Raw genomic sequence first — 27,374 nt, 5'->3', positions numbered from 1 at the left:
TGCTTCTAACCGATGCCATTGTTTCGTTGGGCTTCATTTAGATATGGCTAAACGTATTCGTTTACTGTCGTATGCTGATACTGATTTCCAAACCGAGAACCCCTGCCTTTTATAAGCGCCCCGTGCAGATCCGGGTGCTAAAAAAATAGGCCTGCAGAAGCGCTAAGCGTATCGTAAAAGGCGACTAAATAGTGCTCAGAACCTTAGCCGGGGGCTAGGGCGCTCTGCCCACACAGCAACTGGGACGTGTGCCCATGGTGGTGGAATGGGATACCCCTGGTGTGTTACATGCTGGGGTTGTCAGGCTATAATAGGGAAAAACTGATCGCAAACCATAGTGGTGCACCGTGTTGGGAAAGATGCCACGTTCCTCCACGTTAAAGAACCCTACTGTGATATTCTCCCGGAGTAGGAACCATAGGGCTCCGCCACAGAAGGCAAAATTTCCCGACCATACCCACCTCTCCCTATTTCCAGTGGCAATCAAAATTTGTCGACCCCATTGTCCTTGTGTCCCATCCCTTGTTCATTTTATCATCAATGCCCTGTGCAGGTTCGGGTGTCAAAAGAATAGGCCTGCAGCAGCGCTAAGCTTGTCGTAAAAGGCGACTAAATAGTGTTCAGAAACCTAGCCGGGGGCTAGGCGCTCTGCCCACAGAGCAACTGGGATGTGTGCCCCAGGTGGTGGAATGGGGTACCCTTGGCATTTTACATGCTGGGGTTGTCAGGCTTTAATACGTAAAACCTGACCGCAAACCATAGTGGTGCACCGTGTTGCGAAAGATGCCACGTTCCTCGCACGTTAAAGAACCCTGCTGTGGTATTCAATAGGAGAAGGAACCTTTGCGCTCCGCCGCATGAGGCTAAATTGCCCGACCTTACCCATCCCCCCTTTTTCCAGTGGCAATCAAAATTTGTCGACCCTATTATCCTTGTGTCCCATCCTTTTTCTTTCATTTCATGTTCATTTTATCATCCTTTTCATGTTCATCGTCTGAATATAGCTAAAATATTGCTGCTCGGACGTTAAACCCCAAGAAACAAACAAACAAACTGAAGCAGCGCTAAGCTTGTCATAAAAGGCGACTAAATAGTGCTCAGAACACTAGCCAGGGGCTAGGGCGCTCTGCCCACAGAGCAACTTGGATGTGTGCCCCAGGAGGTGGAATGAGGTACCCCTGGCGTGTTACATGCTGGGGTTGCCAGGCTATAATACGGAAAACCTGACCGCAAGCCATAGTGGTGCACCATGTTTGGAAAGATGCCACGTTCCTCGCACGTTAAAGAACCCTACTGTGGTATTCGATAGGAATAGGAACCATAGGGCTCCGCCACAGGAGGCTAAATTGCCCGACCCTGCCCACCTCTCCCTATTTCCAGTGGCAATCAAAATTTGTCGACCCCATTCTCCTTGTGTCCCATCCTTTGTTCCTTTCATCATTTCATGTTCATTTTATCATCAATTTCATGTTCATCGTCAGAATATAGCTGAAATATTGCTGCACGGACGTTAAACCCCAACAAACAAACAAACAAACAAACAAACAAACAAACTTTTCGAATATCACAGCAGGGTTACTTAGCGTGCGAGGAACACGTTGCACTACAATGGTTTGCGTTCATGTATTCTGTATTATAGCCTGACGACCCAAGCATTTAACACGCCGGGGATGGGGATACCTAATTCCACCACCTGAGGCACGCAACCCGGTTGCACCGAAAGGCTTCTGAGCATTATTTAGTCGCATTTTACGGACAAGCTTAACACTGCTGTGGGCATTTTCTTTTGACACCATCTATTTCATGTTCATTGTCTGAATATAGCTGAAATATTGCTGCTCGGACGCTAAACCCCAACAAACAAACAAACAAACTTTTGACACCGGACCTGAAGTCCGGAAGGCACACGCATATACTCTTACAAACCAATGGGAGTAGTAAATGCAGTTTTCTCAATACCATTGTCACTCGTGGCGATATGGTTGTAATTTGAAATTTAATCTATAGTGGAAAACAGCTTAGCTCCCCTGAGAGAATCAACAGATTCTTCAACTCGCAGAAGAGGGAATGCGTCTTTTTGAATTTTCGAGTTACGTAAACGGAAATCGACACAGACCCTCAGAGAGTTATATTTTTTTTCTGACCAAAACAATAGGCGATGCTTTCACGAACTATCTGATTTTCGTGCATTTTTTTGATATTTTTCTCAACTTCCTCGTAATGTATTGGCGGTATATGCCTGTATGGTTGTACAATCGGTGTATCATCTTGCAATCGAATGTTATGTTTGACAGTAGTAGTGAAACTAAAATATTATCATATTTCGGGAAAACATCTGTGTCTATAGAACAAATTTTTAACCGCGTTCAATTCAATTTTGTCAACAGAAAGATTACTTGAATCAACCGGCATTTTAAAATGTTCATAATCAATATCCCTGACAAAATTAAGAACATCAGAATATGGTATTTCACTATTGACAATAATTTCTTCAACAGAATAATTTAGAGCAAATTCGATATGTTAACAAATACTTTGCTCAAATTTTCCTTTCAAAAGAATACCTCTAGTTTTTGATGCAATATAAATATGATCACTTCCTAGGTTTTGGACTCGAAATGAAAAATTACCATTTTTGGCTGTAGATTTAAATGGTTCTATTTAGGCATCATATTGTCTCGAATGATAAGGTCCTGTGCTATTCAACGACAGACGAAGCAGGCTTACGTGCAGGAGAACGATAATACTTTGGCATAGTCAATAGTGTTCAAATGTTCATCTTTAATGCAAGCTTTAAATTGTTTTTTTAAATTGACTTGGATTTAACGATCTCTGTTAACGCATCAATCTGCTCAATTTGTTTCCTCATTATTTCAAAAAGCTGCTTCATTTGATCACAACTACATTTGTATCAGAACACTTTAGTTCCAATGTACTCTTTTCTTCCCTGACTATCATCTCAGGTAACTCTTTATTGACCTTCTCTTCTTCAGACCACATAATCGCTTCCTCGCGTAGATCGAGGATAGTCATATGCGCTTCAGATGCTTCCTACGCATGACAATACTCACCTTTTCAGAAAACTGATCGCATAATGACTTGTCCTTTGTTTGAACAAACTTATTTCTCTTAGTTACTTTCCACCCCTTGCGTTTGTTTGTTTGTTTGTTGGGGTTTAACGCCCGAGCAACAATATTTCAGCTATATTCAGGCGATGAACATGAAATGAATGATAAAATGAATATGAAACGATGAAATGAAAAATGGGATGGGACACAAGGACAATGGGGTCGACAAATATTTTGATTGCCACTGGAAATAGGGAGAGGTGGGTAGGGTCGGGCAATTTAGCCTCCTGTGGCGGAACCTTATGGTTCCTACTCCGGGAGAATACCACAGTAGGGTTCTTTAACGTGCGAGGAACGTGGCATCTTTCCCAACACGGTGCACCACTATGGTTTGCGGTCAGGTTATTCTCCCGGAGTAGGAACCATAGGAGCCACAGGAGGCTGGATTGCCCGGCCCTGCCCACCTCCCTCTGTTTCCAGTGGCGGTCAAAGTTTGTCGACTCCGTTTTCCTTGTGTCCCATCCCTTTTTCATTTCATCATCATTTCATGTTCATTTTGTCATTCATTTCATGTTCATTTTATCATTCATTTCATGTTCATCGTCTGAATATAGCTGAAATATTGCTGCTCGGACGTTAAACCCCGGCAAACAAGCAAACAAAGTGTTATTCGATTGGAGTAGGAACCCTTGCGTTCCGCCTTGAGCTAAATTGCCTGACCCTACTCATCCCTACCCACTTCTAGTGGCCATCAAAATTTGTCGACCCTATCATCTTTAGTCTCATCCAATTTTTCATTTCATCATCATCATTTCATTTTCATCGCCTGAATATAGCTAAAAATTGCATCTCGGGCGTTAAACCCCAACAATCAATCAATCATATAATGGGAGATAACTCTGACAAAACTCATTTTTCAAAAATTATATTGAATAATATTCGTGCAAAGCCAGTGATGCAGAGATTAAATAATGGTCTTTTCAAATAAGGAAGATATCGAGTGACGTTACATTGTCAGATCAGTGGGGTTTCTGAATTTTCCCATTTTGCCTGACTCTTACAATCACTTACAGTTAATATCTAAATTTCTTTTTCTATTAATTTTAGCTAAACCAGTGTAATTGACATATACTCAAAGTGAAATAGTTGCACCAGGAAGCAGCGTCCAGCTAAGTTGTTTAGTTGACGATACGTCCAAGATTCCGTTTACAATACATTGGTCACATGAAACTGTACGTATACTTTACCGACAAAAAAAAATGTTCTGAGACATTTAAGATTTAGTATTTCTTTTGTACACAATTTAATATGATTTCTGTTCCTTTTATAGCATTATATATGTCGAGATGAATGAGAAAATAGGGGCATAACATTTTATACCTCATGAATGTCATCTTCCGATCCAAAGTTATCCTTGTCACATATTTAAGTAGCTTGACTTATGTTTGGATAGTTGAAAGGTAAGCATGGTTCGTCCTTGACATTTGAACTAAGGGTCAAAGCTATGCTCAGATCAGGGAAAATTTTAGTCATGACCTTTTTTCTAGTGAGTTATACTTTATGATTTGTTCAGTGGACGTATTACGATGCAGCATTTTTTTTTTTGTGAATCATGAAACCACATTTGTATATTCTACATCAATGATTGGGTATTCTTGGAAAAGTTTATTTATGCTAATACCTATACTTTGCATATACCGATTATCGTTTTGTGACTTTTATATAGCTGAAATAATGCTGCTCGGACGTTAAACCCCAACAATCAATCAATCAATCATATAAGCCTTGTTCTTAGGAGATAGAAATTACAAGTTCATTATGTCTCCCCCCACTTTGTTGTTGAGACAAATTGTTTGTGGCTTGTTCGTAATTCAAATTTTACGAAACTTTGTATGTAGCAATAACATCATATGTTATTGCGCATATTACCAAGAAATTTTGATCGCCTAATTTTGTAGGAGTAATGCCCCTTTGAACTTAGAAATTTGCCAAATATTTTCATAAATTACCTCATCAGCACAACTCCTCTGAAACTATTGTACCAAAAATGCTCAGACAGTTGGTGAGACGGGGAGACATATGTTTTTTGTAGACGCAAACAAACTTTAACTTGTATGTACATATAAAATGTGCTGTTGAATTCAAAATTTAGGGATCTAACTCTGTAAAAGACCTTAAAAGACAATAAAAGCTATTGAATTTTCAATGTGAATATCTCTCAAGAACAATTTGATTTGAATGAATAATCATATATTTCATCATAGACATGACATACTCATGATGCAACTTAAAAACAAAAATAAAAATTGTAGCATATAATTAATGAATAATATATGGAATTTGTATGATTCTTACAGAGACTGCTATTTAAATACATGTACATGGACCAAATTTTCAATTAATACCAAAAAGCAATATCATGGTCCAAAGTTAAATAGTAACTTAAATATAGGACAATGAATGCATTCCTGAAATTTGAATATGATGCAACTTTTTTAGAACATTCATCAAGCATGATTGAAGTAGGCAACAGACTTCCACTTTTATGACAAATTACTATGTTAAGTACACATGTACCCACATTTTGTAGTCTAGCTGCTGTAAGAATAACATTTCAGCATAAACTTCACTACTTCACTGCTCCTGACTTAGTTAACACATACGCATTATACAACAAATTATTTAGTGATTTATTTTTAAATAAATTGCTGATGATATTTTGAAATATCGGATCTTCCAACTTTTTGAACTGCAACCTTTGGACTACTGACAAGCCATGGACAGTCTATCAATGGAGTATGTAGTAATGCCTTCAAACCGGAAAAAAATGTTGGTAAATATCCACATATACATGTAAATATGAATTGGTTGTATGAGAGGAGTTGAAAAAAAAGACACCGAAATTAAGTAGGAGTGGCCTGACCTAAATGCTATTTCTGGCTGAATATTACATAGTGAGAATAGTTATAGTATGGTGAATGTTGATAGGAAGGGCGGGGAATGATTTTTTAACACTTAATATTTGGTATCCAGCATCAGGTATAGGATCTGATTTCAGGCCTGTGAGACAATCACTTCCTGTTTAAGCTGTGGGACATCCACTTCCTGTTGAAAAAAAATGGAAATTTCTGTCTTGATCTATTTTTGTTTTAAAATACCAAACTGTAAAAGACAACATTTACATGTACATGTATCTTTTATCCTTGCAACAATAGAACAAAACTATTTATTAACTATATTGAAAACAATATACAGTACAGAAAATGTTAAACAATGGTTGAACGCTGAAAGAATTGTAACATATAGTGTATACTTTTTTTAACAGAGCTCATCTTAGTCAACCGTATTAACTGTATTATATTTTAAATGACATTGCCAAAGGGAGTGGAAATAACCTGGCTTGCTTATTTGAACGGTTTAAGTGACCTGGCTAGCTTATTTGAACAGTTTAAGTGACCTGGCTAGCTTATTTGAACAGTTTAAGTGACCTGGCTAGGTTGTTGAAACTGTGTACATGACCTGGCTAGCTTGTTTTAGCGATGAAAATGATTTTACTAGCTTGTTAGAATGTGTAGAAGATCTTGCTAGATATTTAGACCTGATAGAATAGTAAAGAAAATCTGGTTATCTTGTTGGAATGATGTGAGTAGCACACCAGAATAATGTCTGCTGCTGCACATGCCTTCCCTTGGTTTTTCTAGCCTTGTGGAAGGTTTATTTTAACTGATTTTCCCTTCTTCTTGCCTCCTTTTCCTCCCAACCTTCTGTCTGCTTTGATATAGACAAACACAACACAATACATGGAAGGACTTGAATAGGCAGAATACTCAAGGAATATGAATTTGCTTTCAAAAATGTCCCGCCCAATACAGGTCCGGGTGTTTTAAGAATAGGCCTGCAGCAGCGCTAAGCTTGTCGTAAAAGGCGACTAAATAGTGCTCAGAAACCTAGCCGGGGGCTAGGCGCTCTGCCCACAGAGCAACTGGGATGTGTGCCCCAGGTGGTGGAATTGGGTACCCCTGGCGTGTTACATGCTGGAGTTGTCAGGCTATAAGACGGAAAACCTGACCGCAAACCATACTGGTGCACCGTGTTGGGAATGATGCCACGTTCCTCGCACGTTAAAGAACCCTGCTGTGGTATTCGATAGGAATAGGAGCCTTTGCGCTCCGCCGCATGAGGCTAAATTGCCCTACCTTACCCATCCCCCCTTTTTCCAGTGGCAATCAAAATTTGTCGACCCTATTATCCTTGTGACAGATCCTTTTTTTTTCATTTCATGTTCAATTTATCATCCATTTCATGTTCATTGTCTAAATATAGCTGAAATATTGCTGTTCGGACGTTAAACCCCAACAAACAAACAAACAATTAAATAACTTTATATCGACATTAATATATATATATATATATATATATATATATATATATATATATATATATATATAGTGTCCCGATCTTCATCTGATCAAGATTATAAAAATGTTTACACGCGTTCAAGACGTGTTATGTGATGTTCGAATAACTGTAGTCACCAGCTTTTGTCCGCTGGTCCTACGTTTAAACTCTAACATTCAAAAGTCAAAAAACAATATTTACGATTTCGCGTATTGCCTGTTGAGCTTAATGAAAATTAATATTCCGTTAATGGTACGAGAAGTCTAGACACCTATTACTAGAAATGCGTTTATATTTATAACATACAATGAGCATTTTAGTGAACCATTAGCTTCTCGAAAATAAGATTATATTATCTTGAATTAGCCTACATAACAAAACGTAATTCACAAATGATATACAGACTTCTGTTCATTTGATAATACCATGTAATATAATATAAAAAAATCACCATGACCATCTTTTAAATGAAATAATGTGTTTATCATACGATATATCCGGTCTATTCTGCCTCAAAAAGGCCAAAAGGGTTTATTTAAAAGCATTTTCTACTTAAGACTTCAGATATAACGACTTGCACTTTACAAGGTCCCTAAGGGATCAGCGCTCCCCAAACCCATTCATCCAATAAAAACTGACAGGCACAGGTATTTTAGTAGTACCTGTAAAGAAAAACTTATTTCACCTTAAATTTAGTATCAAAATATGTGTTATATTGTGTCAAAGCCAGTTATTTTGTCCATTATTAAATTATTAAATGTAAGTCCTTATGCTTAAGTGTATTAAAACAAATTCTGTATCCCCAGAGTGAATAAAGTTCAATATGTTGCGGTCGTTTCCTGCTGCTTTCCGTGAATCTCCTTTTACACATTTTCAGCATCTTCAAAAGTTTAATATATATTTATGGCTTTAAACGAAGCTTTGTGATGTATCTGCCCTTTCTGAGTTCACAGTACGTTAAATTATTGAATATTTTATGAATATTGCTCATATTGCTAGTGTACTTAACAAATACCGCGGGTAACCTTCTTGTTTCAATGCTCGTTTTGAAGGTCAGTATTAAAATCTGCCCGCTTATTCTCTTTTTTTAAATATCAAAAAGGAATAAAATTTACATGTATACAATCCTGACCTTTTCCAATTAAGTCACAACCTATATACACCTGAATGAATGATAGATAATGTCCAGATAAAAATGCAATTGCTTAATCTATATTTATGTTATTATTTAATCACTGATCAATTTTATTATTTCTGTAAAACAAAACACTACTAAAACACACGGCTAAAATTTCCACCATGACGCATATGCCGAATGACACCTAAAACTGTAGTTTGTTGATTATAAGAATGCTTACCCTACCGGTGCACCTAGCCCATGTTCCCAGTTTTAGTGGAGTCCGGACATGGAAAACAGACATACATTAAAACACATACAATAACTGAAATAATACATACAAAGTAACAAAAGTAAATCAGCAAATCGGACTCCTAAAACACTGGGAGCTAGACCAGGTGTACCGGTTAGGGTAAGCATCCTCTGTTTGTCTAGAAACACACACCGACTTCCTCATAAAAAGTCAAGAACGAGGTGCACGAAAGAGGAAAGGGAAACTATTACACGTTGAACAAATCAGTTTTCAGGGTGCAGATGGATACACCGAAGCAATCCACGAGTTCATGTAAAGTCATCATTTTTCCTTTATCATCACTTTTGTTTTTAATTAAGCCTCTTGAAACAGGGTTACATGTACAATGCATCTTGCATTAAGAAAAGACCTTACCAGAAGATTAGTTTTATAATCTTGATAAAACATTTGTTGATCGTTATGTTAAATCAGTTTGCATCATAATAACCGATTATTCATTGTTTCAAAGTTCTCCTCTCTTGTCACCTCCGGACGTGGTATTCTATAAAACAATTCAGTGTATGCATTTAGAAAATTAGATAACACTTTCACTAACGGTCTAGCTGGTGCGCGCTTCAATATATCAGTGCATTCCGAGTTACTTGTATATTTTTTTATTACCATTTGTATTCTGGTTTTCATGGCTTCCTCTTAATTATATATAATTGTAAGGAAATCATCGTGATATCAAAGATATTTTTCAAGGATGAAATGAAGGTCCTTAAGAAATTTTTTTAACAATATTGAAACAATAATAATTTATCAAACTGTGTGCACAGTTAATTGAATAGGACATGTATAAACATGTTTTCACATTGCAATTCAAATTATATCTGATATTAGCTTTCAGAGTCATTTAATTTTCAATGTAGAAAAATACACGTTTTACCACAAAACGTAATTGAATGCAAACATTGTGTTCAAGAGTAATCAAGGGAACCAAGGTTATAGCGGTAATCAAAAGAATGTAATCCAGGGACAAAGACCAGACATGGAAAACAGACATACACAACAAAGAACATAAAGTAACGAAAATCAAACATACAAAGTAAAAAAAGCAAATGAGCAACTCGGTCTACACTAAAAAGTGGGAGCATGGACCAGATGCATCGGTAGGGTAAGCGTTCTCTGCTTTTCTAGAAACACCCGCCGTGTTGCTTATAAATAAAGTCAAGACAAACAAGGAAAGGAAAACCATGACCCGTTTTCATGGCGCAGATGGATACACCATAACGATTCACGAGTTATGATGACGACCATAAAACTTCGGTAGTGATGACTTCAACCTTGTAACAACATAACCCTGTTCCAGAAGGCTATTTTTTTAGAGTTCTAGCGCGATACAAAGGTCTGTGTAGTTTCGGCAAGCACTGGCATAACGTATGGGTAGTGATATGAACACTCCATACACAGGCGCTAAAGGGATGTTGCCACAGATGAAAGGAAAATTGACAATTTTGAATCACATTTGTGGTAAAGTTTGGTCAATAGTTTTCCTTTACCATCGATTTCTAAGTGTAGGTCAAAATATGACTTCACTTTGTCTGTAGTATCCTTTATCTCAAGTTCTTTGGGGTAGATGCGATGTATCAAATCCCCGAAAGTAGGATTGTTTAAGATAATACGTCATCTATATAGCGGAATCTCAGATTAAAGGATCTAGCTAAATGATATTCTTTCTTTTGAATCAGATCAGCAAAAAAGTCAGCTTCATACGAGTGACGAAAACGGTCAGCAAGTAAAGGAGCACACTTTTTTCCCATTGGAATACCGACCGTTTGTTGAAAAACGCGTCCACCTCACTGGCCAAATATGTTGTCGATTAAAAATTCCCGCATTTTGTAAACATCTTCCTTGTATATTTGGAAGATGATTTGGAATTATATCTTACAAAGTATGAGGAATCTCTACCAAGAACTATATATTTGTATCTAGGTGTACCATATTTCTTGAAAAGAAAACGATGTATAATATTTCTAAGTCGGGATTTTAACTGAGTTTGGGGAATAGAAGTATACTGTGTTGAAAGATCATAGGTTTTAATGCTATTTTACTCAGATAAAACCTGATTGTCTCCAAAAGATCTTTCGAATTTTTTGGGATCCACATTGAATTAATACCACCACAGGAGTAACAAGTATTGTGGTAGGACTATAGACCCTCTTTGACAGTTGTGAGTTTAGAAGTTAAAAGTTTTGAAAGAGGTTTGGTGGTACATTTTGCAGATCCATCTATGAAACTTGTTTGTATGGATCCTTGTGGAGTTTAGGAATCCAGTACATAGACGGTAAATCACAATAATCGTCCTTGGTAAAGAGAAGAGACCAAAAGAAGATAACACAGATTTATGGTTTACCACAATCTCTTCTTTGGAGAGTGTGGTAGCAGTATAGGTCTTATCACTGTTATCATTTTCTACGTCTACCTCTGATAATAAACACTGGATTTAAAACGTTCTGCAGACAAAAACAATTTTGATTTGGGCTTTGTCTGCTGGTAGGACAACATATTTTTCATGTATAGTAGACAATGTTTTTGCTACATCGAGGTCTTTGAAAACCAATGTGCCTTGGCACTCATTGACCTACTTAAAACTTTCATTCGTTTCAAAATTAAAGACCTCACGCTTCTAACCACTCTGACAGAGAATCAATGTCTTCTTTTCTTGTTTTATCTATTTTCTTGCATAGTCCTCGACGGTATCCATAAGAACTTTAAAGTTATAATTCCAATTTATGGAGCGTGTTTCACGGTACTTTGGAATTAGGCATTTGATAGGTGAGAGGTATAGAATAGAGTTTAGTTCTAATGTGATGATGTCCAAGAGGTTTTTGTATAAAAGGAAGGAGACCATCTATTGAGACATCATGTAAATTAGGTGATGTATAGAGGCGATGGCCATGACTTCTTTCCCGTTTTGTCAAATAAATTCATCATATTTATGCTATTGTTATATTGGCTTGAATGGTTTCCTATACTCGATGTTGTCATTGCATCCATAAGGTATTGCATTACCTAGTCTGTGTATCCAGTACCCCTCTCTTTCCCTACGATAGTTTTTACCTGACTGTTGGTATTTTTTTCTCTAAAAAACGAAATTTCATAGAAAGGATTGAATAATATTGTTGATTAAAATGTTGATAAACTGTAGGGAATTTGATGGTATCTAATCGTTCTTGTGTTTCACCGATATATATATTAGATCGTATAAGTTGCCTTCTAATCCATATATTAGGTTTGTTGATTTGCAACTAAAGTCATATAGACTTCTTGTATGGAAGGTTTTGTTTGTAAGGGAACTAGAGTAGTAAGAGTCGGTAATACAAATGTTGCATGTTTTTCAATTTTTAATACCACATTTTGATATAGTACAATATGGTTCGTCATCATTGAAGTAAAATATATCATTTTAAGTGATGGAAAATTCTTTGATTATTTTGAAATAGTCAGATCTTCTGCACTGAAATAGATGGTCTGCAGAATGAACGTGTAATTGGGTACTTTTTGTTTGAATGGTCGGTGCACTATCCATACCAGATAGCGTGCTAAGATTCCCATCTGGGGACACCACAGTCTTACAAAACAGCAGCGTGTCTGATCTGCTGTCAGGTTCGGACCTTTTTGTACTGGGCGACGTGAAAAGTCGTGTAAGGGTTCTTTTCTAAAAGTCCTACACATGTCATCAGTTTTTGTCAGTATCCCGGGCCACAATGTATAAATTAGCTGTCACCAGTGTAGTTTGTAGAACTATTCCGAGCACCATGGTCCGGAGCATGCCAAAAAGTAGAACAGTCTACCTCTCGATAATATTTTTCAACATGACACTTCATAGTTACGTATGCATCAGTTATAGTTCCGGCAGTTTTGTAAAATATTGGGAAAACAAAAACAGGGGACGAACTTAAGTAGTATTTGGATATCTTTCCCTTGAAGAAACTATGATCATATTAGACATTAGTTATACATACTGCAAAAAAAGAAGTAAAAAATAAGCAGTTATAAAAGACAAAATGATACAAAAAACAAAGCGCATGTACACACAATATTGACGTTTGCAACCTTAAGTTAGTTCATGTACATGTAAATTTATAACTATAGTATATCACTTTTTATCAACATAATAATAAATGTTTGTTGGATCATATCAAAATCTGAATTAAGATGAATTAACATTTAGAACATGTATTAATAATTGAACAAAACATGGTTTGTTGCCTAAATAGGCTAAATGCATTGTGTTTTTTTTTTCTATGCAGCTTTTTAACAATACTTGCTGTAGTTACAACTTTCACATAATAGTATGTTCTTACTAGAAAAAAATAGACCATATTCAATTTTCTCATATTTTGTGGCGAATAAATGGAAACCGAAAGCACAAATTGTTCCATACCTGCGTTTTATCATGATTTTTCAAAGTGTGTGCTATTTTTACTTTCTTTTGTCGCGATATCCTAATAGAATTTTATAAACATTATATAAATGCAGAATGTTTCAAATGAGCAGTATTGAAAATTAAAGAATTGAATACGAAATATGTTAACACTTTCGTGCATTAAACTTGTGAGTTTTAAAACCATGTGTTTTGCACATCAGGTACGAGTGGTTATAACGGCAACCCAATAAAAATTAGAAAATATGACTTTTTTTGTCCTTATATGCATTACTTAGTCAGTAAACAAAATTTTATCAAACTATTTGATAAAGCAGTTCCACACCACTTTGAGGCTTACAGAAAACTGCTCTAAAAATTGTTTTGATTCTGTAACTTTTGCTTTGAGATTGACAATATACGACTATAAATCAATGGTTAGATCATATACAGCATTTTGACACCTTCATGTCACATCTCATACGTTATGGCAGCGCTTTCCGTAAAACCCCCAAACGTTTGTACCGCTCTAGACGTCTTACTATTAGGCTTCAAGATTATTTTGCTACAAGATTGAAGTCACTTTTTGTTTAATGATTTTTTTTCTTTGTGTGTGTGTGTGTGTGTGTGACATATACTAGACTACACGAACTGCATTCTTATCCGAAGAATAAGATCCTGATTTGTGATTTTGGTCTTCTTTTGTTTTGTTCATAAGGATACTAGTGAAGAAAGAGTCAGATATAAAAATGTATGTTTTGCAATTTTTAATTCCACATTTTGATATAGAACAATATGGTTCGTCATCGTTGTAGTTAGATATTTTATTTAAAGTAATAAATTGGATTAGTCTTAAATAGTAAGAATTTTCGCACTGACTTAACGATCGATTGGGTACACTTTGTTGAAATTATCGGGGTACTATCCATAGCAGGTGTGGACTTGCAGAGATTCCCCTCTAGGGACACCTTCAGTGTGCCGGTCTGCTGTCAGATTCGGACTTTTAGGACTGGGTGAGGATTTTTTTTTCGAACATATGAAACTTTTAATTAGGTCAATGAGTGTCAATGCTACATTAATTTTTAATGACAGGAATATCGTCGTGCCAGCAGACTTAACTTAAATCAACATTGGTTTTATGTGAAAAATGGACTACATTCCATGTTTATTATCGGAGGTAGACATAGAAAAAAATAATAGCAATAATAAGACCTATGCTGCTAAGACCAATCATCAAGGGAGTGATGGTGTATAACCGTAAAATCGTGCTATCTTTTTGTTTCTCTACTAAAGACGATGATTGTGATCTGCCGTATATGTTACTTCCGTAGTGATATTAAATCAAAGTGGATCCTACAAAAATTCGAAAAATCTTCTGGAAACCCTCAATTCATAATTATTGTCAGAATACAATAGTATTTCAACATTTGTACTTCTTTTCCTCAGCTTAAGTCCTGACTTAAAACGGTAACAAAAATACAGATACGAGATACTTAGTAGACATTCATATTAAATGTTTAAACGAATGAAAATCTTCCAAATATACTGACGAAGATGTTTTCAAAATGCTGGATCTTCCCTTGTGGAGGATGCTTTTTTCAAAATATTATCAGTATTCCAATGGAAAAAAATGTACTTAATAATTTCCTTAACTTTTTCTTCACATTTATGAAACTGATTTTAAAGCTTTGTATATGTTATTTTTATACAATCCTAGTTTTATATTTATTTTATATCTCTTATCTAACCTAAGGAACCTGAGGTAAAGGAAACTAAAGATACTAAGAATTCTACCCCAGACTTTAGTTTTTGTTGGTGTTTCTAAACATAAAGCAGAGGATGTCTACCATAACTGTGCACCTAATCCATACTCCAATTTATCAGTGGAATCAGAGTTACTTATTTATTTTTGTTTCTTTGTACTTACTGTTTTGGTTGTCTTTTGTTCTTTTTATGTTAGTCTGTTTTCCCTGTTTGGTCCTTGTCCCTGAATTGTGTTTTTTTTTTATTTGTACTATAATTTTTGTTCCCTTGACTTCTCTTTCAACGATTTTCAATTAAGAAATACATGGTGGTGTATATAATTGATTATGTTGAAATGACCATTGGAGCTGTAGGGAGGTCTTAAAATATACCGCCGTATCATTAAAGACGCAATAAGCTTCTTAAAATTGTCTCATTGTGAAAATCAATAGTATAGAATGCCCAATTCTTTGCTCAATTATCTTTTTTTCATTAAAATAACAATGTTAGTCTAATTTGATCTAAAGAAACTTGCTTTCGTAAAACTGCATTTACAAATTAAATAGTACTTCAAGTAGCTAATACATGTTAACATGACATGCAATAGAGTAATCATGTTGCAAGTACATGCACTAACATTTTCAAACGATTTTTTGTGGAAGTTACATTGAATTGGATCTAAAATTCATGGTGTGATTTTAGTTTTCACTCTTTTAATCAATAAATTTGCTAATTGTCAGTGTGTGTTTGTTGTGTATTTTCTTCTGTTTTCATTTTTGTGTTTGTTTGTTTGTTTTTTCAAACAAATATAAGCAATTAAATCGTAGTAACAAAAAATTGCAAAAAGTAATTGGAAATGGAAGTTGTTGAACACGGGGTTCTCATAGGTGCAAATTCATTATTTCTTTCTTACAGAAAAGACGATAAAATGATATTATTTGCGATCAAACTCAGTCAGTATTTCTGATACGCCAATACTTTTCTCGTTCTAAAATATTGAAATAATACCGTTTAGTTCTAATCATAAGATTCTCAATGCTGAAAGAGTGTGGTAACGAACTAAGAATAGTTTATTACATCCACATTGATTTTACCGGTACAGTGTTTACTATGAATAATTTTCAGCTCAGGGAAAGAAACTTATAAATGCTAAAAATCTTACTACAAGTAAATTCGCCCCAAGATTACTGTGCTAGAACAAGATTCAATAAATACATTCACCGGTTCAACACATTTTAAGAAATACTTACAAAATGTTGGGATAAAATCATAAGAATTAAAGACCTATTTTAGGTCGTTCAAACATTACATGAACGGCCACATATAAGGAGCTCCGAGATCCGTTCATACATGTATGAACGACCGAAAATAGCTGTTTAATCCTACAATTTTGTTCAATGCAAATACAAGGACTAAACATTTTAATTCTTATTTGTGCTCACCAGTTTTGCCATTGATTATAATATTTATATAAACGTTACTAATTTGAATTTTTAGGATTTCATATCTTCTCTTCTTCTATAGTTATTTCCAAAAGAAGAAAATTCTTAAATATTAACTTTTGACTAGTGAATATGTAGCGTTGTATCTTTCCAAATGTTTTCGAATTGATCAATTCTAAATTTCTATAGGGCACAGGGAATAACAGTTTGTATCAAATAAAAAAAATAAGGACTATGCAAGAAAATAGATAAAACAAGAACAAGAAGACATTGATTCTCCGTCAGAGTGGTTAGAGGCCGTGAGGTCTTTAATTTTGTCATGAATTGATCAATTCGAAATTTCTATAGGGCATAGGGAATAACAGCTTGTATTGATTACATGTTCTAAGTAAATGTTTTGTGCACATAAAACACGGAACGTTAAATAGCATTAATAGCTTACAATCAAGATAAAAAAAAGGCGGGAAAATATTTTATGGCGGGAAATACTATCTCAAGAGTGTGATAATAATAAGCATTCCATGTTTAAATAACTTCGATGACATTAAACTAATACTATTGTCAGCACTCTTTAATCCAACCAAAGTTTGAGGAGGAATACTTCGAGCCAGAGACATAAGTCTTGAAATCGGTGATATGGTTGTATCATATTCAATTTCACAAACACCTATCAAGCTTTCATTTGAAACAGAACGAAATCAGTCCAAATTTTTTTGATGCTTACATAAGTGTGATGTAAAATTCCGAATACAAACGTTCAAATGATTTGTACGAGTTGTGTCCTTTACATTAGGTATACCTCCTTAATAGCCTTCACTGCTATTTTTGCTTGTTTACGATTCTATTTATTTACTTGAAATGGGTTGATAACATGTCTTTGGTGGTAGTTCAGTATTTTCTGGCTTATGTAATGTACAAATACTATTATCGTGGCTAATAATTTACAAACTAAATATAATCAATTGAAATTATTTGACTGGCAGTTATGATCAACAAATCATTTTCATTGTAGAATCATTTAGATCAATACATGTACCAGAAGCTTCAATGGGATATAAAAGTGGATATAGTGTTTAATTATAGAAGAGAGATGATCAAAAGTACCAGACCGTTGAGGTAAAGGAAGTGTAAAATTATGTAAAATGTATTTTAAAGAAATTCAGCTGCTTAACAGAATCGCAATACAACAATATACAAATATCAATTATCAAAATGTATCGTATTTACCGAATTATTGGTACAGCATATAAAAAATATAAAAGGTGTCGATTCCTTGTTACTTACGTGCATGTCGGAATATAATTATCTATCATTAACGAAGAGATCGAAACGGAGGCTACAAACTACAAAATGAATACAACAGAACAGAACAGTACTATAGTGTCGGATATGTGTGAAAAAGAGGTAAGTGGTACCTTGGTGAAAATACTTTTGAATTAAGAGGGTTCTGTCAAAAAACAAACATGCAGTAGGTAATCAATGAAACTGTTCTAATACATTTATTACATCATGAAAACAACTCTCCCTGTTCTTTTTTTTCTTTTTTCTGGTTTTAAGGTAGAACTGTACTTATTAAGTCAATATTTTTACAGTGAAACCTGAACACAAAAATTACACTTCGTAACAGTTAAAATACATTTAAGTAGTGTCTTTGTAAGAATCAATCAAAATCTGAAAAATGTAATACACCGCAAAATAGAATACATATGAGATGTGTAATTATTCAAGAAAATATGCCTGCTCTTAGGAGACAATCAACATTGAAGTATCATTTACAGACTTATATCCCTTAATTTTGAAATCTTCAGTGCATTCTACATAATTTTTTATCACCCAAGAACGCGGGTTATATGAAAAACCAAATGTTAATTTCTCTTTACTATGGCAATTAAAATATCAAAAATAAAAATATGTAGGCTTTTCACCCATCACATTTGCGTGATTCTTAGCTGTAGTGCCACTTAATTCACTCTGAAAAGCATATTTTTATAAAATTATATGACAAATAACAGCAATTAGAAAAGGCGATCTAAGATAACCTTTATACATTATAAATCAGAAATATAAATTCTTGGAATTTAGTGGCATTCTTCTTTTCTATACGAGAATGACAAGTTTTACAACCAAGGACCTGGAAATAACATTTATAAAATACATTTGAATTTAATGTATCATTTTTTTTATCTTTTTTAAACTGTCAAATTCTGTATGATATTCATGCCGTGTATTGATTTAAAGACTTTTGACTTCATGTTATCATAATATACCTTTATGATATCAAAATGGATGTTGACTGTTACTATCAATATACAACTTGTCATATATTGAATTTGAAAACAATGAAGCATGTGATACAAATTGCTTTTTAATGCAGAATATATTTTAAACATGTATTTTTCATAGGTTTTAACGTTGAGAAAATTAAGTACATTTGGCATACTTCAAATAACTGACCATATGAAAACGCGTTGGGAAATCAATTCATAAAACGTGTGTGAAAATGTCATTTTGTAAGAGTAATTAAGGGAATCAAGATTCTAGTAGAAATTAAAGAATGATATCCAGGGACACAACCATACATTGAAAACAGACACACACAACAAAGACCATAAAAAACAAAAATAATACATACAAAGTAACAACATCAAATAAACAATTCGGACTCAACTGAAAACTGAGAGTATGGACCAGGTTTATTGGTAGGATAAGCATTTAGCATTTAGCGTTTATTTTTAAAAAAAGATGACTCCGTAATCAATTTGTGTTTCGATGTATTTCAAAGGCAAAACAATCTGTTTGAAGAATACAATATGAATGGGCAATACATTAATCTATCTTTTTTTACAGATATGGGCTGCAGGTTTGATCACTCTTATTGAAGGGATCATAACGTTTATATTGAATGGAACTGTGATAGTCTTGTTAATCAGACGAAGAAAGAAAACCAATATAGTTCTCCTTATTCTACATCTAGCAGTAACTGGTAAGACATAAGCATAAACATATGTACCGTCCTTTGCTCTCAATAAATATAAAATATATTTATTTTAATTTACATGAGTATTTATTGATGACCTCAGTTGTTAAGTAGCAGTCCACCTAAGAATCATGCAGTGGGTGATTTATCGATGTCAGACATTTGAACAAAATTGACTTGCAATATGTAGGATTTAATGGAAAAACAAGAATTAATATTAAAAAAATGAAAAATGTTTTCACTGTTACCATAGCAACGACAATTCCTTAGCAACCCCCAATTTTCGGCTTAAAACTAAAAAAAACATCACAATTTGAATGTATTTTTTATATTTAATGGTGGAAATTTGTCAAACTACATCATTATATTAATGGAGCATGTCTTAAGAGAAATAATTTACAATAAAGTACAAAACAATCTGTTCTTTTTAGATCTGGTTACCATAGCAACAAAAAGTCTTAATTTTTGACAATTTGAAATGTACGAAAATAGGCTATATTCAGACCCGTTTTGCTGAATAACAAGAGCTAGAAGATATTAATTAAATGTATGCATGGATGTGTAGTATGTTATCTCCACTGAAACATATCAAAAATAAAAATGTGTAGCATATCTTTGTTTTTTGCTCATCTGGACCCAAAATCACCCCCTGTAAGGACTTTTCTTCTTCTTAATGTTTTTTCGTACATTTTAACTTTGTCCAGACCATAACTTTTTTGTCTTTTGATCTATACTTCTAATATTTGGTATGTTGGTATATCCTCTCAGGGTAAATCGTCGCATACCAGAGTGGGGGACTTTTGGCCTTGACCTTTAACCTCAAGGTCAAATAATATACACATTTTGGTAAAATATGACACATAATTTTGTCTGTACTATTATTTTTTGGTCTTTTACTTATATATCTGATCTTTGGCATTTCAGTATATCACACCAAGGCAAGGAGTAATGTTTTAGGTAGGTGACATTTGACCTTGACCTTTAGCCCCAAAGACATAAAAAAATAAAAGTTTCGGCAAAATACCAGAAAAAGAAGTTTGTCTTGGCCATATTGTTTTTTTGTCTTTTTACCAAGATATATGATCTTTGGTATGTAAGTAAATCACATTAAGGTATAGTGTAATGTTGAAGATAGGATAACTTTTGACCTTGACCTTTGACTCCAAGGTCAAATGACATACAAAATTTTGTCTGGGCTAAAATTGTTTTGTCTTTTCACTTAGACATCTGATATTTGGTATGGGATTATAAAACCTAAAGGCTAGGCATCACATACTAGGAAGGTTAAAATTTGAACTTGACTCTTGACCTCATGCTCTAATAACATACCAAAGTTTGATGCCATTCATACAAAATGTGTCCATACCATAACGCTTTTTGTCTTTTGACATTGACTTCTAATATGTAGTATGTTGGTATATACTCTCAATGTAAAGTGTTGCGTTTCAGAATAGATGAAATTTTACCATAACCTCTCGCCCCGTGCAGGTCCGGGTGTTAAAAGAATAGGCCTGCAGCAGCGCTAAGCTTGTCGTTAAAGGCGACTTAATACTGCTCAGAAACGTAGCCGGGGGCTAGGCGCTCTGCCCACAGAACAACTGGGATTTGTGCCCCAGGATGTGGAATGGGGTACCCCTGGCATGTTACGTGCTTAGGTTGTCAGGCTATAATACGGAAAACCTGACCGAAAACCATAGGGGTGCACCGTGTAGGGAAAGATGCCACGTTATTCGCACGTTAAAGAACCCTGCTGTGGTATTCGATAGGAGTAGGAACATTTGCGCTCCGCCACAGGAGGCTAAATTGTCCGACCTTACCCACCCCCCCTTTTTCTAGTGGCTATCAAAATTTGTCGACCCTATCATCCTTGTGTCCCATCCTTTTTTCATTTCATCATCATTTCATGTTCATTTTACCATCCATTTCATATTCATCGTCTGAATATAGCTGAAATATTGCTACTCGGACGTTAAACCCAAACAAAAAAAACAAACTTTAACCTGTCAACCTCATGGTCAAATAAGATACACATTTCGGCAAAATACTACCCAAAGTTTTGCCTGACATTTGGTATGTGGGTACTTCACGCTAAGGTTGAGTATCATGTACCAAGGTGTGTGACTTTTGAACATGACCTTTGACCTTATGGTCAAATGACATACACAATTTTGGCTTAAGTTAATGACTGGTTTCATTCAATATTTCACCTCACAGTATGTCGTAAATGTAAAGAATTACTTGCCCTTTATCACCTGATTGTGCGTAACTCCAGTAGCAGTGTTAATATTTTACATCTGTTATGGAATATGTGTGCTCTAAGAAGAACTCTGAGCCTAAATAATTATACCCCACGCAATGCAGTTGCGCAGGGTATAATGTGTTTGGCCCGTCCGTCTGACCGTCAGTCCATCAGTCCATCGTAAGTTTTCCAGACACTTCCAGATATTGAAATATTATTTTGATTGATAAGTTAACCATGATAAGTTAAAAGTCAAGTTTACTTTTCTATAATTTTTACCGAAATTACTGGCTTTGTACTAATCAAAATTCACAGAAATAACCGTTTTCCTGACATTTTTTTTCCGAACATCTTCACATATTGACATGATTTTTATTATAAATTAACCATGATAAGTTACAATACAAGTTTGTATGGTTTCGCATCGATGATTTTACCGAAATTACGGGCCTTAAACTTAGCAAAATTTACAGAAATAATCGTTTTAAGGACTTTTTTCCTAAACGCTTGCAGATAATGACATGATAAGTTCATCATGATACGTTACAGACCAAGTTTACATTTTGTTCTAATACGATGATGTTTAATTTAGATTAATTTAAACTTAAATTAATCAAAGTCTGGCGTTTTCAACTAACATTCTGAGTAACAGAATTTAGTTAGAAGAGGTTGGTTTTCTCATCGTATATTTAAGCTCATCTGGGACGAAGGTCAGTGTGAGCTATTGCCATCACTTTCTGTTTGTTGTAGTTGTCTGTTGTCATTGTTGACTTTTTCAAAAAGTTTTTTGTTTAATTTTATTTTGTTGCAATCTTTTATAATGCTTATAAAAATCATTTTCAAAAATCTTCTATAAATTTCAGTTTTGTTGCAATCTTTTCTATACCTGATTTAACACTCTAATTCCTAGGTCCTTCTAAATGTATTTCTCTTATAAATCTACCTACATGTTTATGTCTGTGTTACGACATAGTTGAATATATGCAAAAATATATAAAGGAATATGCCAAAGAAGACAAAAAAAACTTATTTTTTTGTAAAAACATCACGATTTAGTACTTTTGGTATCATACCTCATTAAATATAAAAGGCAAGATTATATAACTGAAGTCATATACAAATGAATCAAGGATATTGAATCAGCATCCAAACGAAGTCTGCAACCTATATTTTATATTTCATAGACTGTATTAAAGTTTACTTTTGATCTTATGCATGGACAATAATAAGTAGGAAGATCATTTATTCAAAGCATTTTCTGCATTTGACTATTCAGTTAATTTTAACTTAGCCTGTCTCATTGCCATTTTTTTCTGATAAACAAATGGTAAACATTGTGAACGATTCAAGCTCTTTTAAGCCTCTAGTTATCCATTTATACTGTTTCTATAATATATGATAAATGTTGATTTTCCAATTGTTCTTATCTAAATTTCTGGCACAAAATTTCATGTTGAGTAAGTCACAGTATTGTGACATTATGTTTAAACAACAAAATTATAAAACATTCTGAAAACAAAAACCTACATGTTTATGTTAACAACAGTAATCATGGAAACAAAGATTCTTGCGGAAATCAAAAGAATGTAATCCTGGGACATTTTGATAAGAAGATGTGCATTTCAACAACATTTATAATTTGTTAATTTGAAACAAATTTCCTACACCTAGAAAACATGATTGACCGAAAATTATAGCAAAAGTTTTGAAATTGTTGTTTCATATTTCTACATAGAACAATGGTTTATTTTAGTTTATTTTTTGTTCACTTTTATTTTATGACAGATTTAGCTGTAGCCACTTTTCACGATTTCACAAGAACAATTCAGCTTCTTACAGATTGGACGTATGGAGAACACACCTGCCGGGCATTTCTATATTTACAACAAGTGGCTCTCTTTGCATCAACCTACATTCTTTTGTCCATGTGTTATGACCGACTCATTGCTCTATGGAAGCCACTGTGGCCTGGAAGAACGAATAAAAGAAACAGATACGCAATGATATTACTTCCATGGATATTTGCTGCTCTGTTTAGTTTGCCCTATCTTAAAAGTGGAATAATAGTATACAGTGGGAAAGTCTGGTGCACACCGTTCTTTAAGGGAAAATATGGAGATGTATGTAATTATCTAAGTAAATAAAATCGAATTGTGTTATAAACTCCAGGTTTTACAGTCGTTTGAACGCAATGGTTGTTAAAAGAGGACAAATAACAGTGCATTAAACGAAATGAAATCATGAAAACGTCTTAATTTTCAAGGTAGCTAATCTTCGCGAATTCCGTCAAATGAACATATTCGCGGGTATCAATTTTCATGGTTTGAAAAAAAATGATAGGCGTAAAATAGTCGTAAATTTATTCCCCGGGTACAACCTTTTGCGGTTTTCTGTCCACCGCGAACGAAGCGAAAATTGGAACAATGGGACAATTATAATATTTTGCAGTAGTAATTAAAAATGTACTTAAAAAGGCAGATTTTAGAAATAAAACAGCAAAGAAATATCATTTTAATAAATCCTACAAAATTGCAGATAATGATGTAGTAATCATGGACCCAAAGATCTAGCGGAAATAAAATAAAATGTTATCCAGGGACATAGATCAGACGTGAAGATCACACAAAGAACATAAAGTAACTGAAATAATATATACAAAGTCACAAAAGTAAATGAGTAACTCGGACTCCACTTAAAACTGGGCCATGGACCATTAGAAGTGTTAAAATCTTATTTTTCGCTTAAAACATTACGGTTCCAACGGTCCTTGTAACACACTTTATGCTGAATAATCCAAGCCTCTATAAACACAGATATAATCGTGTTCGTCGTGGTTATGAAGTGATATGCTGTTTTATTCGATTACAATTATGAAGTAACAAAGTTTTACTTTTGACCTGTGCATGAAGATAAGTGAGATTTAATTTTATTTCATCAAGATATCGAGTACTATCGACTAATATTTAGTCGGTATAAAAGCTTGTGGAGCTTATGTTATTTGTTACATTAACCGACTTTAAATACAAAAAAATTTACTTACTAATTTGCTAATCAGAAATATCTTTTTTTACTGCACTTGTACTTCATTTTCATTAGACCCTGATACAAATATGATTTACCTCTATTTTCAGATATATCTACCTATACAGATGACTTTGCTGACATTCATTCCCGCCGTAATTTTAGTAATAGTGTATAGTTTTATAGTTAACATCATGCGGACAGAGAGAAAGGGTTCAAAAATATTTGACAATCGTGAAAGTACTAAATCTGAAGACTCTAGAGGTAAAGTACGCTTTCGTTCTTGATAAATAATCAGTTAAGGAGTAATCAAGGGAACCGATGTTATAGCAGTAATCAAAAGAATGTAATCCAGGCACAACGACAAGATATGACAAACAGACATGCACAACAAAGAACATAAAGTAACTAAAATCATACAGTCAAAGTAACAAAAGAAAATGAGCAACTCGGACACTACTAGAAACTGGGAGCATGGACCAGGTGCACCGGTAGACTAAGCGTCCTCTGCTTTTCTAGAAACACCCGCCGAGTTGCTCATAAAAAGTCCAGTCCGGAGTAGACAAACGAGGAGAGGAAAACTATGACCCGTTGAATAAATCAATTTTCATGGCGCAGATGGATACACCATAACGATCCACGAATTCATGATGATGACCATAAAATTCTGTAGTGATGACTTCAATCTTGTAGATATTTGTAACTTTGATTCCAAAATGAGAATACATTACGTTACCAAAAGGGTGATTTATAATTTCAGGATTAATGTGTTTTCTTATTAAAATATTCCTTCATCTCAACATTTGCGTTTTGTCGTCATAAGTGGTAATAAATTATTCATTGAATTCAAGTTTCATAGTTGATTTTTGTTGACACATGGAAACAAATTGCTATTTCACTAGCATTATACAACGTCACTGTTTCAACACTTTAAAATCAGCTATAGCATTAAACTCTATGATACGTCAATCATTTACAATTTATTGTATACTTTCGTTTGTTAGTAAACCACAACCAGATTAATTCCCTTCTGAAGGCAGAAAGACGAAGTATACTTGTAGCTGTAGTGGTGGGATTCGGTATGTATTGTAATTACAATACAAACAAATAAATATGATAAAAATATACAACGCTTACAAAAATAATAAAAACTACATAAGTGTGTACAAATATTATAAACGTATACTGATACTGTTATATCAACATGACAATACAATGTGTAAGCCCTTTTTCATTGTCCAGTAAGATGTGTTTATCTGAAACTCGTGTAAGACAAGTGGTAATTATCGAGTAACACTTAATTCGAACTAAATAGGCAGGAACTTATCAAATATTAAGTGATTGTCAACTTTTCTTTATTTGTAGCATTCATTATCTGCTGGGTACCATACAGCTTTTCCATAGTCTTCAATAGATTTATCGTTCGAAGGTCCAGTTGTGCGTCTTTCTACATTCCAAATGCATTTGCTCCTTTAAACAGTGCAGTTAATCCAGTGTTGATTGTAACTTTCAATCATAAAATGTTTAAACGGTACACGTTAGAAAAGGATACAACAGGACGTACTTTGTTATCATCAAGGAAATCATCAAGTAATTCTGACAAGAGAAAATAATGAGTGATTAAGTACACCAAAAAACTTTATCTACCACGAAAATACATTCGAAAAGAAACTGTGATAAAATAGTATCGTATACCACGTATCTTCTCTTTATATCCACTGTGATTGAACCGTACTTGTATAATTAGCCGTAAGTCACACTCGTATGTAAGGATATTTCTGTTCACAAACGGATATCAATCGTAAACGGAAATGGTAAAAAAACATAAAAAAAAATGTGTGCATTCGTTGTAGAATTAGATAGTGCCAGAAGACCAAAATGTAATTGTTAAATACAGCTGTGTACGTATACTCTTACAATTTATATAACTTATCTTTGTCTAGCAAATACATTTTTTTCATTTCATTACTCTAGTTTTCTTATTAGGCAAATAAGATTGTATCACATTAGTTTAAAAAGCAAAAATACATCAAAATAAAGTATAATTTAACCAAACTTAATTAAATTACAATGTTTTCATACACCGTAAGCAATGAAACTATGTTTGCTATGTATTATGTATGATACAAAATGGTACATGTATTTTTCATATCAAAAATGTAATGATTGTTTTTAGAAAATTCAGATGCTATAGCTCATTAGTTTTTATGGTTAAATTTCATCACAATAAGCATGTTTTACCGATACTTTATGAAAGTATGATATTTTTTACACAAATTAGATGGTATTATATATTTTAAAGTAGCTTAATTACATCAATTAGAGAACATTTAACCAATACGCTCTGAAATCATCATATTTTTATTATTTAACAATGGAAATGTCTTTGAAATGTATCATGTTTAATAGGAAATGGCATTTTTCAAGACAAACAAGATGGTATCGAGATTTTCTTGATTCAATAAACATGAAATTACCCAGGAAGCTAGTCAGCATTAGAATCCATTATCTTACGTTGCAATTACTAGCTCCTTAAATGGATAATAAATCTAGGTATACAATATCATTATCATGTGATTCAGCTTTACTTTGAACTATAGCAATTTGTTTATCATATGTAAAGTGCAAACAATGGGCGTAATATTTTACAAGCCTGTGAAGAATAATAAAGTAGAGATTTCTTTAAAAATAATATTGCCGATGATTTT

At 34.1% G+C, this 27,374-nt stretch overlaps 1 protein-coding gene across 1 annotated transcript; it reads left to right on the top strand.

The window, feature by feature from the left end:
* The first annotated feature begins 18,739 nt into the window (after positions 1 to 18,739).
* LOC148596971 (vasopressin V1b receptor-like) lies at positions 18,740 to 26,604 on the top strand. The gene is made up of 5 exons (XM_088564097.1): positions 18,740 to 19,412; positions 23,431 to 23,765; positions 24,777 to 24,930; positions 25,671 to 25,745; positions 26,032 to 26,604. Exons 1-5 carry the CDS (start codon positions 19,244 to 19,246, stop codon positions 26,277 to 26,279), a joined length of 981 nt encoding a protein of 326 aa, XP_088420223.1. The 5' UTR covers positions 18,740 to 19,243; the 3' UTR covers positions 26,280 to 26,604.
* The last annotated feature ends 770 nt before the right edge of the window (positions 26,605 to 27,374 follow it).

Source organism: Perna viridis, chromosome 15 (genome assembly GCF_037379345.1).
Source record: "Perna viridis isolate PV_CMFRI_1.1 ecotype Kerala chromosome 15, ASM3737934v1, whole genome shotgun sequence".
Classification (NCBI taxonomy): domain Eukaryota; kingdom Metazoa; phylum Mollusca; class Bivalvia; order Mytilida; family Mytilidae; genus Perna; species Perna viridis.
Note: the sequence above shows the minus strand (reverse complement) of the source record. Positions and strands in the feature narration are given on the sequence as shown.